The 16,997-nt window shown below is 53.5% G+C and overlaps 1 protein-coding gene across 2 annotated transcripts in view; it reads right to left on the bottom strand.

Annotated features, from left to right (window-relative positions):
* The window catches only part of SEMA3F (semaphorin 3F), a 29,391-nt gene extending 19,027 nt beyond the window's left edge, over positions 1–10,364 (bottom strand). The window contains exons 1-2 of one of the 2 annotated variants that reach the window (XM_081300754.1): positions 9,789–10,364; positions 5,370–5,528 (exon numbers count right to left, since the gene is read on the bottom strand). In XM_081300754.1, coding sequence (XP_081156880.1) covers positions 5,370–5,481 — 112 coding nt within the window. In that variant the 5' untranslated portion in view covers positions 5,482–5,528; positions 9,789–10,364. The remainder of the gene's footprint in view (positions 1–5,369; positions 5,529–9,788) is intronic. The other variant, XM_081300755.1, reaches the window with a different exon arrangement.
* Positions 10,365–16,997: the final 6,633 nt, after the last annotated feature.

The following is a 16,997-nucleotide window of genomic DNA, read 5'->3' as shown; positions in this document are numbered from 1 at the left end:
ATCCATAATTAGTACCTCTGCCATAAGAAAAGAGCTAAAAGTCACAAGGTTCAGCACTGCATGCCCCTCACCCCTGTTTTTCCCTCTCTATAATCTCCCTTCCTCTGAGATGCTATCTCCTCCAGATGAAACTTGCCAGATACCTGGATGCTAGTGATAGGAATTCCCCTCCTGACCCCATCCATCCAGCCTGCAGAGCTCAGGGTCCTTCCAAGTACCATCCCCCTAAACAAAACCTAGAATTCCAGAGGGAGAGGTGTGTTCACCTTGGGGCACTCCCCCTCCTCATCTGTCAGCCACCATCCTGGTCACTGAGACTTCCTTCACTGCTAGGGCAATAATAGAATTCATCCCCATTTTGCAGGAGGTAGTGGGAGCAGAGACATACACTGCTCAGGGTCTACCCCATACCAGGTCACAAGCAAAGCAGCCTGAGCCTTTGGGATGCTGTTTCTAGGGAGTAACTACCAATCCTACTTTTCATGGGGGAAACCAGGACTCAGAGAGGCTACGGCACTTGTCTGAGGTCACACAGTCAACCTCAGAGGTTTGTCTGCCTTCAGGGCCAGCCAGCTTAACCGCCACCACCACTGCACCATAACAAATTTAAGTGTTCTACTCAGCCCTGGGTGTGGAGCTGGCAGGCTCCCAGAGACAGGGGTCAGAAAGTTATAGCCCTGAAGCCACCTTCTGAGCTATCACTACCTCTGGAAGGATCAAGGGGTCAGAAGTGCTTACACACAGGTGCAGATAGCCACAAGGCCCCTCTGAGGCTGGCTTGCCTCTTGAGCCACAGGGTGAAAGACGCCTTTATGGGCCAGGGTGAGATTTTTATCCTGGTGGTTTCTCTTTAAATTCTTTACGATTACGAAGCAGTGGGGGCTGCCAAGGAACATGATTTACTCCTTGAGCATGCACCAGCTCCATGCTCAGTGCCAAGGGAAGCTGGAGCCAGGCAGGGAGGGGCGGGCAACATGCCAGGGAGCTGGAGACGAGGCCTGTGCTGGGGAGGCCCAACCAGTGGCAGTCCCATCCAAAGCGTGGCTGGACCCGGAGGGGCAACAACTGAAGGCCCCAGCCCATGGTCCGGCTGAGTCAGACTGGGCCTCACACAAGTTCTTGGATAAATTCAATGACTCTGTCTCTACTTTCTCCATGGGCCAATTGTCATCCTGGTTCATCCTGGAATACACACCGATCCCTATCGGATTAGTTCCACCTGATCCCAGGTCAGCTTCCTGAGGCCACTCTTGGCCTCAGAGCTCCTGGGTCTCTTCCTTCTACTCTGCAATTGAAAGCTCTGTGTCCCAGTTTGGCTGGCCATGGAGCCCCTGAGGGGCAAGAACAGGTCATCTAGCTCTCCAGCCTTATTCCCATCCCCATCCCCACCCCAGTAGCTAAGCCTGGTTCCAAGGCTGCAGGCCTTCCACCTTAACCCCTATTGTGACCTCTCCTGACTTCCAACCTTGTCATTTCCGAACAAGATCTGGCAACCTTGGTCCTTGGATACACATGCAAATGATATGACTGGGACTACTCTTCTGAGCCATTCTCCACCCAGAATCTAAGCCAAAGCAGGTGGGAGAGCAGCGACCAGCCCCACCCATTTATCCTTACTCACTAAGGAGTCAGCTACACCTCGGGTCAGAGAGGGCCCAGATGCACAGAGACTCTGGACACCAAAGCCCCTTTTCTTTGGGGTCCTGGTTGTCTCATGTCTGACTTAAGAGGGCTTCTTGGCAGACACTGTTCAGTAGAATTACAGCCTGAAAATAAGCAAACTCCGATTCTGCTCCTTTAGTAGACAGAAGACAAGAGGAGCCTGCCAGTGCCACACCAGCCCTTTCCTCGGGAAACAATACTATGACCACTGAAGCTGGCTCTGCAGGATCCTAGAACCCAAGCTGTAACTCATGGCTGCAGGTGGGGCCACAGCATCACCAGGACCCCACCCTCTACTCTCAGTCCTGGAACAGGTTTAGGCATCAAGCAGAGCCAGGCACAATTTCAATCTTCCACTTGGGTGACCTGGGAAGCCCCTCTGAGCCTCCTTCTCAAAGTTAACTAACTGGGCAGCCTCTGCTCAGGCCTGGGAGAGACTACAGCCTGTTTATCACAATAAGCACCTACCCACCCTTATTTCCATTATTTTCATCTTTCCTGACCTCCCCTCACAAGGTGACCCTTTGTTCCCTCTCCCTTTTCCTGCCTCAGTTTTCCTCGTAGTCCAACTGCCTGCCATCACAAGATCCCTCTCTCCGACCAAACATCTTTTGACCCCAAGTCCTGGCCAAAGCTAGTCCAGGCAGCAGCAGTGCATTGAAGGGCAGCTTCCTGGGAAAAAGTAAACACTCCCAAGCTAAACAAAGGACAGGGCGGGCCTTGCACCTCCCTACTGTGGCAGGGGATGGAGGTGGTACCCCAGGGCCTAGAGTCATCTCAGGGTAGGGAAAGGAAGAGCTTTTTCATGGAGACAGTCTGTGACTGTGGGTGAAAGGGACTCCAGACCTTGGGAAAGTGGGGAGGGGAAGAGGGCCCCAGTCCCAGGCATCCATGAATTCTCCAGAACCCAGAATCAAAGAGCATTTTGCCAACTCCTGGAAAACTGTCCCATTTTACCCCTCACTTGGACCTGACCTTGTCTGTGCTGCTGATGGAAGCTAAGGAGATGGGCCATAGGAGTTACCAAGCTGAATGAACTCTGGGCCCCTTTGACCTCACAACCTTCTAGTTCTAAATCTGGCTGGGGTGCCTGGGCGGGCAGGGCAGCAAGCCCAAGTCTGGTACCAGTTCCTGCCTTTGTTCCTTTATCTGGCCTGAACAGTGTGACCCCTTATGCCAGCACTTCTGCTTTGGAGGGTCTAGCCCTACCCAGGCTAGAACTGGTACTCCTGCCTGCCAGTTGCTATATCTATCCAAGCACAGAAGGAGAGTCAGGGAGCCCAAGTGGCCAGTGGTGCTTCTGAGAACAACCCTTTCTATGCCCTCCTGTGTACCCTGGAAGGAAAAACTCCCTTCCCCATTTTCCAGCATGTAGCCTAGCTGTGGGAGCCCAGTTTCTCTAGGCCTTGGTCTTTATTCTTTCTCCACAAGCATTTGGTGAGGACCTTCTCCTCACTGAGGGACACTTGTATATATATAATCAGCTGAGATCATTCAGCATGGAGGACTCAAAGGCACAGTGCACACTAGCTCCCCAGGGCACTGATCAACTGAATATCCATTGTCTTTTCAGCTGTCTACCTGACAGCACCTCGTCTCATCCACAGCAGTCACCAGCATTCAGCCAGGGCCAGGTGCACAATAGGTGCCCAAGAATCTGCTAAATTGAAGCAATTAAGCACAATACTAGAATGCAGGGCAGGTGGGGACAGAGATGGTCATTCTCTGCTGGTAAACCTGCCTGAGGAGGGGGTGGCCCCAGACAACCTCCAGCCCCACCCCAGTCCTCCACAGCATGGGGCACCCTAGGCTGGTTGCCAGCAAGCATGGCTTTTAGTCACTGTGGGTGTCGGCTTCAGAACTAATTGAGAGGGAATCGACCCAACAAGATGTGGGCGCTGGCCAGGCCAGGACACCAGGGTTCTATTTCTGGCCTCACTTCTGCCTCTTGCTTGACTGACCTTGGCTCTGCCCTTGCTTGAGACTCAGTTTCTCTCTCTGGAAAACAGGAACAAAAGCCGTTGCCCCTTTACCCTTGGAGGTCCAAGAAGGTTAAAAGGAATGTCTTGTCCTCCCTGTTTCCTTGTGTGGATAATAACAAGAATAATACCCAGAGTGGACACAGGATCCCTAGGGTATGGAACCCAAGCCACCTCTCCCTTCCTCTGTGAGGGAAGGAGACACTCCACTGGCCCTGCAGACACCCTGGGCAGGGAAGGATTGAGGAGTGGACCTGACCCCTTCAAGATTTATTAATCTGTTCTGAAGAATTCCACCAGGGAAGGGTGGAGGTATCAGCAGAATAAATATCTCACCTACCCAAGCCTGGGAAAGGGGGGGTGCTTTTCTAACCCGAATGGATTAACTCTTCTCTGCTCATTTCCCAGGCCATACTGAGGACTCCCTCCAGGCCCATCCTCAGAAATTCCAGAAGTGAGGGGCTAGGAAAGCTGATGATAGGCAGCTCACTCCCCACTCTTTCCATCTAGTTGCCTGGGTGGCATGAGGCCAGGGAGGGGCCCTATGAGAGAGGGAGGGCATTTGGTAAGATGGGGGCTGGGTCTCAGCCAAGCCTGAGGAAGGAAAGGTCAGCCCAGCCTTTCAATATGGCTGCCCGGAAATCTGGCCAGCCAAGGCTGAGTTGGCCCCACCCAGGGCAGAGGAGGCTGGGCAAAGTTACCTCTGGCCAGAGAACAGCTGAGGCTGAGAACTCAGCAATGACCCCAGATTCCCCAGACCCCGGCATGGCCACTGCCCCTCTCCCCAAGCTCAGGTTGGACTCTGGAGGCCACATCCTCCATTGAGGAAGTTGCTAGCCAGGTGAGCTATATGTCCTCTTGGGTGTGTGCACCATGTATTCACCTGCCCAAGTGGGTTAGGCGCAAAGGTGATGGAGCTGGGAACTAGCTGCAGACCCCAGCACCTCATTAAAACCTTCCAATGGCACTGGGGATGGTGGCATGCACCTGTGGTCAAAGCTACCCAAGAGGACGAAGGATGGCTGGAGCCCAGGGGTTTGCAATCAGCCTGGGAAACACAGTGTGGCCTCATTACAAAATAAACAAGCAAATAAAATAAAAGACAAACAAACAAATAAAAACCCTTCCAGTGATTTTCCAATCAAAGTCTCACTAGGGATCCAGGGAGCGAGGTCTCTCATAATAGCATGAGTTTTCCCTGAACCTATAACAGGCCACAGTTACTGACTCCCAGATTCCTGGGAACCCCTCCCCCTTGGAGATCATAGGAAGGCTCCTTGGAACCCATGCTCCAACAGGGGACGTGCTGCTCCTCCAGCTTGGTGAGGCTCCAGTGTCTACCTCAATGTCTCCACCCAGGGGCTGCCCAGGACACCAGCAGACACTACAAAGCAGTTGCAGGTTTAGAAGGAATAACATACCCATTTCCTCAGCTGTCACCTTCAGGGAATCAGAGACAGATTCCCTGAACACCGTGAGCCACATAGCCCAGGAACATAGATGCCCAGACTCTGGACCCTTTGTCAAAATATTTAAGTGGTCTAGTCTCCAGCCTTTTCCAGCAAGACTCCATCTCCTGTGTTGCCCTTCCCACCATGCCCAGGAAAACCCATGTGGCTGTACAATCTGTCCCTTTTTTGCCCCGACCCTTCTTCTCTTTCATGTGCAGTGGAGCCAAGTGCTCTGAAGAAAGAAAGATTTCTAGGGAAGATCAAGGCAGCCCCTTACCTTTGTATGAGAGCCGGACGCGGGGAGTGGCCTGGAGGTGGTCTTGGGTAGGGGTGGCTGACCAGACCCCAGTCAGTAGGGAAGCCCAGAGGAGGAGACCAGTGACAAGCATTGTGGGAGGGGCCTAGGGCCCAGGAAGCAGGCTTGGTCTCTGGACACCTAGGAGAGGAACAAGATTGGAATGTATGAAGCACATGAGGGATTCCCTCCTTACCAACATTTCCCTTATTCAATTTCTGCCCAAGGTACCTCAGTTTCCCTACCTGAACAAAAAGAGTAATGGTGTGGGGGGGTCTTCATGTTTACACACCCCACTTGGGGCCATGAATGTTCCAGTGTGCAGACCTGATATATGCTCTTCTGCCTTTGTCTGGGAAAGTGTCACAGACAAACAAGACCAGGCCATGGTGGGTGGCTTGGGATCACCAGAGCTAATGAGGAGCAGCTGGAGACTTAAATTCTACCCCTCATAGAATCCTGAATTACATTCAAAGGGTCTAGCATGAGCAGGTGACCTTGGAGCCCTCTCCAATCCCCAGTAGGCTCTCTCCCCTGCACCCACTGCCAGCGAAGTGGACTCCTTTTCTCTCTCCCACCTTCAGCAATGGAGGAAGAGATGGGTTTCATCCCTGACTGCTCTAGCCAAAGTTTCCCTCCCAGTGGATGCAGGGAAATCTGGACCTGATTATTGGTGTGTGGAGAAGTACAGGAGAGAACTGGGAGGATGAGCAAGACACACAGAGACAGCCTAAAGCAGAAGGGACAGCATCAGCAAGAAAAAAGAGATGTTCAGGGGCTGGGGATGTGGCTCAAGCAGTAGCGCGCTCGCCTGGCATGCGTGCGGCCCGGGTTCGATCCTCAGCACCACATACCAACAAAGATGTTGTGTCCGCCTAGAACTAAAAAAAAAATAAATATTAAAAATTCTTTCTCTCTCTCTCTCTCTCTCTCTCTAAAAAAAAAAAAAAAAAGAGAGATGTTCAGAATAGCAGGGCTCAACTTTACTAAAATCAAAGCAGGAAGAACCCAGGTCAGATAGGCAGAAGGACTTCCTGCCAGGAAAAGTTCCAGTTTTGACCCTAGAGGGTGAAGAAGGGGAGCTAGGATGGCCAGTGGGCCTGGGGCAGGGTATGAGATGGCTGAATTACCTCCTTCAGACCCCCCACATCCTTAGCAGATCCAAGTTTCAATACTATGTTTTTCAAATATTGTCTCCCCAGGCAGGCTGGCTGTTGGGTAAACGCAGCCCAGCACCAGTTGTCAGAACATATTGCTCCCTCCCGGCATAAACCAGCGCCAACTCCTACCACCCCCAACACACACACACACACACACACACACACACACACACGGAAGCATGGGTTGGGGGGGTCATCAAGAATGATAATGTAAGGCCCATTCCTTAGTCTGCCCTGTCTGTTCCCAGGGAGGTAAGACCCAGGCCCATTTCTAAGACTCTTTTGGGGGTGGGGGGCACTGTGGCCTATTACTCCCTTGACATTGCTAACTAATGCTGAGGCAAGAACCAGGCATCACATCGGACTCTTAGGCCTCACTGGACAGACCCTCATGCCCTCCCAAGACCCACATCCCCTGAGCTCTTTCCTCTCCTGCCAAGGCAAACCACTCATGGTTCCTCAAACAGGAAGTACAGCTTCAGGCCTCCTGGCTTATTCCTCATGTGGTGCTCTCTGTGGGAACATGGCTCCAGAATGCCTGGCACACCTCTCATGTTCCTTGAGATATCCTCCATCCCAGATGCTCCCTCTTGAGGAGGCCAGTTGGGGGTGGGGAGAATCAGAACCAGCCCCTCCCCCCCAGTCTGCTGGGGCACAAAGCTAGTGCTGACGGAGAAGCAGGCTCTGATAAGGGGGACAGGTGGGAGGAAGGGCTGTGCAACCTCCCTCACCCACCTGGGAGGCCCCCCACTAACAGTCTTGGATGTACACACTTCCATACCTGCATGCCTATGCAGGTCCTCACAGGCATGACTTTGCTCAAGAACTTGACCTGCTAGTGGGGTGGGGCTCAGGAAAGCTGGGAGATACTGTCCCGGCTTGGGAGGATGCATTCTCAGTCCCTTTGAGAGCTTTGATTCTATGTAGCAGGGGGCTCCTGTCAATCTGCCTCCCATCTACCCCTTCCCCGTGACCTCATTCTTCTTGCATCCATTTTCATGGTGACAAAGGTCAGGGTCACCAAGGACAGAAGTTAGATTCACCCAAGGTGTCCAGGAAGGTGGGGGACTTCCCACAGTGCCCCTACAGGGACCTCCTACAATGCTCTGGCCCTTGAGAGAGGTGAATGGGGGATGTGAATTCTGCTGGGGTCTCAGGCCTAAGTCCAGGCTCCCTCTTTAGCCTAATGATGGCAGAAAGAAGGAGAAGGAAGGAAGAAGAGGGAAAGGACTGAAAGGGAAAGGGGGAGGAGGTTTCCACAGTCCCTTCCCCTCTGTCAGCCCCTAGATGCCTTCTACTTGGCCCCAGCCCCCTAAAAGCCCCCAAATCGGAACAGATTCAAATGGGTGGACAGAGAAGGAACAGCCACCGCCACCTGGGAGCCCACCAGGAGGAGGAGGGCTGAGAGGGAGAGGAGGAAAACTGGCGGGAGGGAGTAAGGGAGGGAGGAGGAGAGAGGGAGGAGGAGAGAGGGAGGAGAGAGGGAGGGACGGAGGAGAGACGCCTGAACAAAGAAACGAGGAGCTGGGGCTGGCAAGGGGTGCAGGGAAGGGGCGGCTAGAGGAAGAGGTCCGGAGGCACCTGGGGGCTGGACAGGGGGCCAGGTGGTCGAATTGTCCAGCCTGATCCAGACCTCCCAAGCTCAGTGAGGGGTGGGGGGTGGACAGCCTGCCTCAGGAAAGGGAGGTTGGCTCTTCTGAACTGAGAACTGCCTAGATGGAAATAAGACAGAAACAGGGGCTGTGGGGGAACATGGGGAGGAAATTATTAAGAGCACCCCACCAGCTACTCAACCCCTCAGATATAAACCACCCACCCACCCCCCCAGCTCCTTCCTGGCGGCTGGCTCCCCCTCCCCCAACACCTCATGGACCAGGAAGCAAAGCAGCCCCAGCATAGCTGGGACTGAAACCCCGCTTTTGTGGCCAGGGTTTTCCAGTCAAGGTCACCTGGGCCTGGCTCCATCCTCCCCCCACCCCAAGGTATGCAGAGCAGCAAGGACTGAAGCTAGGGCTGCTGGCCTTCTCTCTGGCCCCCACCTCTGCACTTCCGGGCTTGGCTTCTTCAGAACTGAGGGGGAGCAGTTGGGGTAGGTATGCCTATGCCCTTGTCTTGCCCAGACACTATACCCCATGGGGTCCAGGCACACCCCCCTGAGTAGCCTGGGAAGAGGCCCCAGCTCCATCTAACACGCTGGGCTGGGATGAGTCTCCTGATCCCTGGGCAGTTTTCCCATCTCTGCAACTAGGATAGTGGCTTCTGGGAGACAAACTGGGTGAATTTAGAAGGGCAAGGGGTCTCCAACCTGGCTCAGCTCCAGGGTGAACACACTGGTGCCTTCCATTTGTCCTCTCTCCAGTCACTAATCGGCTGGTGGCAAAATGCAGCTATCTCAAAAATTAGGAGTTATTTATCCATCAAGGTCCCCAGTTCTAGTTCCAAAGGACTCCTCTTGCCAGCACTACCTAATTCCTGGGCCACCCTGACATCCTCCTGTCCTACTTGCTCCAGGCAAGCCCATCAAGCCCCTATTGACCCTGTTACACTTAAGTAGTGGGGCCCTGGGTTCAAACAGGGGCTTGACTGCAGGATCATTTCCACTTCCACATGCAGGGGACCCATAAACCCAAGCAGGACTCCCTGCTGTAAAAGCAAACCCAAGATGCAGCTGAGGGTCAAGGGGATGGCAAAATGCTAGGAGAAAAACCTCTGAGTTGGCTGTGTTCCTGCCCTACTGATCAGGGCAAACCCCTACCCCCGTGGGTGCTGCCAGTATAGCGCTTTCCTTCTGACTGACCCGGTCTTCAGATAGGGACACTGAGGCAGGGCAGGCGTACCTAATGCAGAAGAGTGCTGCCTCGGGCGTTAATGGGAAAGAAAACTGAAAACAGGAGAAGGGGAATCGGAACTCCAGCTCCAGGAGCGTGAGGGTGAAGGTATCCACCTATTCGGATCCCTGCGGGTGGGGGAAAAAGTTGCTTTGCACACTGGTGACCCCACAGGCCACATCACCCAAACATCCATGCATCATTATACAGCCCCAGAGCTAAGTGGTCCGGGCCGCCGGGACAGGTACGAAGCCCACCCTAGTCCTGTAGCCTCTTGCGTCTTCGGGCAGTGCCTCGGCTTGCCGAGTCTAGCTCACTGGACACTTCTGCAGAGTTGCAGTGCCGCGGATCCCAGAGGGGTCGCGAGGTGGCCCGGCCGCCTGCCCACTCCCTCCGGTTACCGCTGCACTCACCTTTTCTGAGGCGGCGGGGCCTGGGCGCCCGGGCGGTGTCGACCGCAGTGGTGGCGGAGCGGCTCTTGTTGGGCCGGCCCGCTCTAGCGGCCCCCCGGGGCCATGGCCCTGCCCGCGCCCTCTTGCCGCTGCGCTTGAGCACAGATCCACACCGGGGCCGCGGCTTTAACTGGTTCCGCGGGCTTGGGGCACGTCAGCAGCCGAGGCCCCGGGCCCCAGCCCGGGCCATGGGAAGGATCAGGGGCGCTCGGGGCCGCCTCCCCCGGGGCGGGCTGCGGGCGCCCCCTGGCCGGCGCGCCGAGGGCGCATTCCCCAGCGCGGGGCGCGGGCGGTGGCGCGCGCTCGGCTTCGGGGCGCTGCGCTTGGCTCGGCCCGGTGTCGCTGCGCTCGCCTGGCTGCTGGACGGGGGTCGGGCGGCCGCGCTGGGCTGCACGGTTCCTCGAGGCGCGCCCTGGCCCTACGCTGCGCTTGGGGCTCCTTGGACCGCCGCGGTTCGTTCGCTTTCTGCTCTGGTCTCGCGGCCGCTGGCGGGACAGGGCGCTCGGAGCCGCGCGGGGAGCGCCAGCAATTGGCCGCCCGTGGGCGACATTTGCATAGCACGGCCCCGCCCCGCCCCGCCCGGCCGGCCCCACCCCCGGGGCGGGACCCGCCCGGCCGCCGCCCCGCCCCCGCTCCACCTGTCCGCGGGCTGGGCTCAGCGTTCCCAGGCGGTGGGCAACCCATGCCAGGGGAGGCTAATCTGAACCCAGCATCCCCGCCCCCGCTTCGCGGGCGGCGCCCCCGCCCCGCCCTGGCTTTGTCTCTCCGTGGATACACCGTGCACATCGCGACTGGTGTTTACCCGGGCACTCAACTCCCTGGCGAGAAGGGCTGGCGCCGCCGGGAAGCAACCAGCCTGCGCTCACCTGCGCACCCCCTTCAGCGTCCCTCCTTCCCACTCGCCGCCAACCGCGCCCGAGGCACCTAGCTTGAACCCAGCAGCGCAGGACCTGGGACTGCCCTGGCTGCTCAGCAGGTGGCGGTGCAGCCCCTGAGACTCCTGACACTGCTGGACCTTCCCGCGGGCCACCACCTCTAGCTTAGGGCCAGGTCGGAGCAGTCCAGCCACCAGTTCTGTCCGGCCACCAGATGCTCCCCCCATTCCGTGATCACCTCAATAACCAGCTCTATTTCAAGCTTGCGGCTCTCAAAGACTATCCTTTATAATTCCATATCCCAGAGAAATCAAATGAACTGAGGCCTCTCCTAAAAGGGCCACTTGCTTTCAAATGGCCTTGTGATAACCCAAGGGCTCAGCAACTGAACAGGGGCTCACTTTGACCTCAGGAAGGGACCCTCTGCTCAACCGAACCTCCAAGGTCATGTCCTCATCAGCCAAGACTACTTCTCCCTGCCCTATGCACTTTGCCAAGGTCCCCAGAGATTCTGGCCCTCTTTGTCCTCTGCTTCTTCTCTGTCTTCTACTCTTTCCTTCTCCAACTCTTTTTCCCTCTCCTCTTCTCCTTCCTCTCCCTCTTCCTCTTTCTCCTCCTCTCCCTTCAGCTTTGTCTCCTTCATTTCCCTCCTCTTCCTCCCATAATCTCTCCTTCTCTTTCCCCTCCTTCCCCTGCCTCAATCTGGCCTTTTCTTCTCCCTCCTCCTTTTTCTCTTGTTCTTTCTTCCTACTCTTTCTCCCTTTCTTTCTCTTATCCTTCCTTACTTCTGTTCCAGGCTAAGACTCCTAGGAGCAAAACCTCTGTCCCTCTGACCCATTGACTGAGTGACTATAGTGTAGTGTGGGACAGATCATAGGATCCTGCTGAGGACTCAGGAGCAGAGTGCTACCCACATGCTTTGAGCAGAGGCTGGGCATTTGAGGTGAGGAAACACCAACTGGGGTTATGGTACCTGTGGTGATTGTGTCTGCACCTCCTCTCTCTGTCATGCTTCATTCAAATTGCTGTGATGCTCAAGTGGTAGAGGGCATATTTAGCATGCTCAAGGGCCTGGGTTCAATCCCAGCACCAGTGGAGGGGTGGGGAATGACAATAAAACCCTGTGACAGTCATCCTTCTTTATCCTCACTCCTCTGTACCATAACCACCACTGAGGTTATTACCACTTTACCACCACCACAGCAGCGAGGTCACCTTCACTATGGCTTCAAGCACCCTCTCTTCCATCCTTTCTCAGCCTCCATGGTGTCCTCATAGCCCATCCACTGCTGTCACCACCCTGGAATTATCAGCATCATCATGAACACTAAGGCAGAACTGTGAGGACCTGACAACACCTACAGGTTGCAGGGTCCAGAAGGAAAGAGACTCAACTGATTTGTTCATGAAGTTCCACTTAGGTGACCTGGAAGGGGAGGGACAGAGGCAAGGGGAAGGAAAGAGAGTTAGATTTGAGCCTCATTACAGGATGGAAGGCCAATTTCTCTCATAGATAATTTGGGGACTGAATAATCAATCCAAAAAAAATAGTATTATTGCAGCAGTGAATCCTCACTGAGTCCTTGCTCTGTGTCAGGGGTAGGCTAAGCATTTTGTATCATTGTAATATGTTGTTATATGATATTATTTGGAGTAATATTGTATAGCTTTCTACAATTTTGCCTTCAACTTCAGGGATCTAAAGATCCCATTGAGGGCTGGGGATGTGGCTCAAGCGGTAGCGTGCTCACCTGGCATGCGTGCAGCCCAGGTTCGATCCTCAGCACCACATACAAACAAAGATGTTGTGTCTGCCGAGAACTAAAAAATAAATATTAAAAAATTCTCTCTCTCTCTCTCTTTAAAAAATAAAAAAAAAGATCCCATTGAAACCAGCCCTGGAAATCATAATTCCCAATCACACCAAGAAGCAATTATCCCCATTGCAGAGAGGAAGAAGTAGAGACTGGTAGAAGTGGGGCATATGACCATCAGTCTTATGGTGACTGAAGAGGGCAGCATTTAAGGAGCTTTGAGAACCCAGGACAGAGTCTGGTGGGGCACCTGTAATCCCAATAACTGGGGAGGCTGAGATAAGTTTCTGAGAAACTCAGAGAGACCCTAAGCAATTTAGTGAGACCCTGTCTCAAAAAATAAAAAAGGACCAGAAATGTGACTTGATGGCAAAAACATTCCTAGATTCAATCTCCAGAACCAAAAAGAAAAAGAAAAAACTTCCAGGACAGAAGGACCAGCTAGGGAACCCATGTGGAGCTGAGGCCTGCCATCCCAGACACAGGTGCTTAGAATTGGTTCTGAGTCCTAGAGCCCCATGTGGAGTTAAGGGAGTTCAGTAAATCTTTATTGAACAAATAAGAGAGCAAGGCCCGGCAGCACTCCATCTTGATCTGAGAGGGAATATGAGCCAAGAAGCCAGAGAGTCAATTCCTCACTCTGCTACCAAGCTGCTATGGACTGACTGGCCTTACCCTATGGTCTCCCTGACACCCATATGCCTACTGTCCTCCCCTCAAAAGACTACTCAGCTATTTTAGCTCTGCCTGAGAAACACCCAGGATGCCCCATAGTATGAAGTTCCACTTAGGTGACCTGGAAGGGGAATAGGGCAACCCGAAGGGAAATAGTCAGGCCTCCTCCCCAGTGTGCCAAGCATCTTCTTCAACCCTACACTGCCCCCAACTCCATGGCCCACCATGGTACCAGTCTGGTCACATGGGCTGGGGAAGGGTAGAGACAGAGAAACAGGCTTCTGAGGGGTTTCTGGGCCAACAGTGGGATTTACAGTTGGGAGAAATTGGCCCAGCCCCCACCCTGGGTGATGATGCTGTCAGCAGGCAGGAGAGTCTTGACAGGCTCCTCCCCTAACACCCCAGCCCTTCCACCTGGCCCAACTGTTCCTGGCAGCACCCAATAGTGTTCATGCCTGCTTCTTTTCCTTCTGACTCTTCCAGGCTGTGCTATGGGGACTGAACTGCCACCTCTTGGCCTCCTGCTGCGTGCATCCCCTGTCTGCTCCTGGCCTGCCTGAAGCAGAAAAGGGGAGCCCCTTGATGCACTTCCTGAGAGAGATCCTGCCTTTCTGGCCTGGCATATGAAGGCTGGCCTCAGAAAGCCTGGACCTCAGAGATTCCCCCCATACCCCGAGGATGAAGGTGGCAGCCACACCGGCACTCCCTCCTCTGCCCCAGTCTCGGGGGAACCTGTTTCCCGGGCCTAGCAGGCTGAGCAGGCCCTGGCCCGCCTAGCGTTGCTGGCTCAGGTTTCCCCACTTTCTGGTTTTCTCATCTCCCCTGCCCCAGGCGCCGCCTGCTCTTTGGCCCAGGAACCGGATCCTGGAGAGGGGGAGTGTTGGGAAGGGGCCTGGAGGGGGTGTGGGCCAGCTGGTTGGGCAGCACCAGGAAGGGGGAGCAGTGAGGAGTCACCATGGCTCAGGGCCAGGATGAGGTTTGGTTCAGCTTTCTCCTGCCCAACCTGCCCCAGGGGCTGGCTCTAAGCCGATCAAAAGCTGGAAAGACCCACCTCCCTGGCTGTTCCCCATAGCTGCCACCAAGTCTTTTCTGCTGTTGTTCCCTCTACCAGGAATGTTCTTCCCAGACTCCAGCACCACTAAACCCTGCATTTCCTCTAGGATTGGGCCCTTGGCCACCTCCTTCACCCATAAACATTGCCTCTTTCTGCACAGGCCTCCTTTTTTAAGGTTGCCGCATCACATCTTCCTCTTCCCCTATTGGGCCCCTCGGGATCCCAAACCTCTTCCAGGAGCTCTATACTGTCTCTCATCTTTGAGTCTTTGTACATGCTGTTCCCCTGGGCCTGGAATGTCCTTCTTGTTTCCTGCTAGATCCTTCAGGCCTCTAGACAGAGACATCATCTCCCAGGAAGTCAGCCTTAGTGGCTGTGTCAGGATTAGGCCCCTGCGGATCCTTCACCTCAATCCAGGTGCTAAAAGATCCTACCCAGGGCACCCAAACCCTTCTGTACTCCCCTGGGGCCCTTTAGGAATCTACTAGCAACTGCTGCTCATGTGAATTTAGCATGAATAACAGAGAGGAATAAGGGCACTGGGGTCTTTGCTTGTTCTCACATACTCCCTCATTTCATGTGGTGTGTGTATATGAATTGGACCATGTAAGGTAGGGTCGAGTGGGCCTACGCTTTACTGGCTTCGAAGTGACCCATGACCATTGGCCAGCCTGAACACATCCTGTTTAGACAGAGGCCAGACAGCCTTCCCTTACCCCCTCAGGCCTGCCCAGCCCCCACTGGGGAGCCCAAGTCCAGGCTAAAAGCTCAGTCCCTACTGGTTCTGGAGAGGCCTCCCCAATAAGAGTTGGGGTAGAAACTTGGGTTTCCGCCGGGTATGGTGGCACACACCTATAATCCCAGGGGCTCAGGACACTGAGGCAGGAAGATGGTGAGTTCAAAGCCAGACTCAGTGATTTATCAAGGCTCTAAGCAACTGAACGAGATCCTGTCTCTAAATAAAATATTTTTAAAAGGGCTGGGGGGCTGGGGTTGTAACTCAGTAGTGGAGCACTTGCCTCATACGTATGAGGCCCTGAGTTTGATGCTCAGCACCACATAATAATAAATAAGTTAAAATAAAGATATTGTGGGGCTGGGGATGTGGCTCAAGCCGTAGCACGCTCGCCTGGCATGCGTGCGGCCCGGGTTCGATCCTCAGCACCACATACAAAGATGTTGTGTCCGCCGAAAACTAAAAAATAAATATTAAAAAATTCTCTCTCTCTCTCTCTCTCTCTCTCTTTCTCTCTCACTCTCTTTAAAAAAAATAAAAAAAATAAAGATATTGTGTCTCTACATCAGTCACTAGAAAGGCAATTTGTAAATCAATGGAAATGTAACTGATGTGACACAGCAATCTGTATACGGGGTAAAAATGGGAGTTCATAACCCACTTGAATCAATCTGTGAAATATGGTATATTAAGAACTATGTAATGTTTTGAACAACCAACAATAAAATAATTAAAAAAAAAAGATATTGTGTCTCTATCTATAACTAAATAAATAAATAATTTTAAAAAGGGCTGGTGTTGTAGCCCAATGGTAAAAGCCTTTGGGTTCAATCCCTAGGAAGGAAGGAAGGAAGGAAGGAAGGAAGGAAGGAAGGAAAGAAAGAAAGAAAGAAAGACAGACTCAGGTTTCCTCTGGCTGCATTGTAGAGGTCTTATTTCTGGGAATCAGGGCCCTGGATCAGTAGTGACCAGTCCCAGCCACTGGCCAATGAACCTGGCTGAGGACAACCTGCCCAGGTGAAAAAGCACCCAAACTGGGAGCTCATGCCACCCTGGCTCAGTGGGGCAGCTCTGCCCTTTGAGCAGCCCAGGCCAAAAGCCCCAGAGTTAGCCTGGACTCTCACATTCACATCCAAACCACTGGCAAATCCTTCAAACTTCACCTTCACCATATACAAAGTGTCAGGTGACCACTTTTTACCTCCTGACCACATGCTCTGCAGCCACTGCCTAAGAGGCCTCCACCTCCATAGCCAACCTCATCTCTCACATGACAGTTATGGGAGCTTTCTCCCTGCTCTCTCAGCGCCTATAACCTACTTAGCCAGAATTCAGAGGGACCCTGGTAAAATGAAAGGCAGATCATGTCTCTTTCTTGCCCAAAGTTCTCTATGGCTCCTAGTTTGATGAAAGTCAGTCCTTAGCGTGACATCATTCCCTCCATCCCCTCCCCAACTTTTTTTTTTTTTTTTTTAATTTTTTTAATATTTATTTTTTAGTTCTCAGCGGACACAACATCTTTGTGGGTATGTGGTGCTGAGGATCGAACCCGGGCCGCACGCATGCCAGGCGAGCGCGCTACCGCTTGAGCCACATCCCCAGCCCCTCCCTCCCCAACTTTCTGACTTGCTTCCTCCTGTTTTGGCTATAGCCTCCTACTTTTCTCCCACACCTGGCACATTCTAGCCCTTAGGGCCTCTGCAGTGGCTATTCCCCTTATCTGGACACACTTCCCACAGATGTGTGCATGGGCTTTACCCTCCCTACCTTCAGGACTTAACCCCGATACAAGCCTTTCTCAGGCCCATCCTAGCCACCAGTGCATCCAGCATTCTTAACTTCCTTTTATCTCCCTTCTCTTTTTCTCCTCCCAACATATTATAGAATTTACATATTTTTTTATGCTCAACTGTCAATTCCAAGAGGAAAGGACTTTTGTGTGTTTTGTCTTATGTTGCTTCTCCAGGTGTTGAATGAATGAATGAATGGGGCTTTGGGGGACAGGAGCTTCAGTCC

The sequence above is a fragment of the Spermophilus citellus genome, assembly GCF_964194105.1.
Source record: "Spermophilus citellus genome assembly, chromosome: 7".
NCBI classification, from domain to species: domain Eukaryota; kingdom Metazoa; phylum Chordata; class Mammalia; order Rodentia; family Sciuridae; genus Spermophilus; species Spermophilus citellus.
Note: the sequence above shows the minus strand (reverse complement) of the source record. Positions and strands in the feature narration are given on the sequence as shown.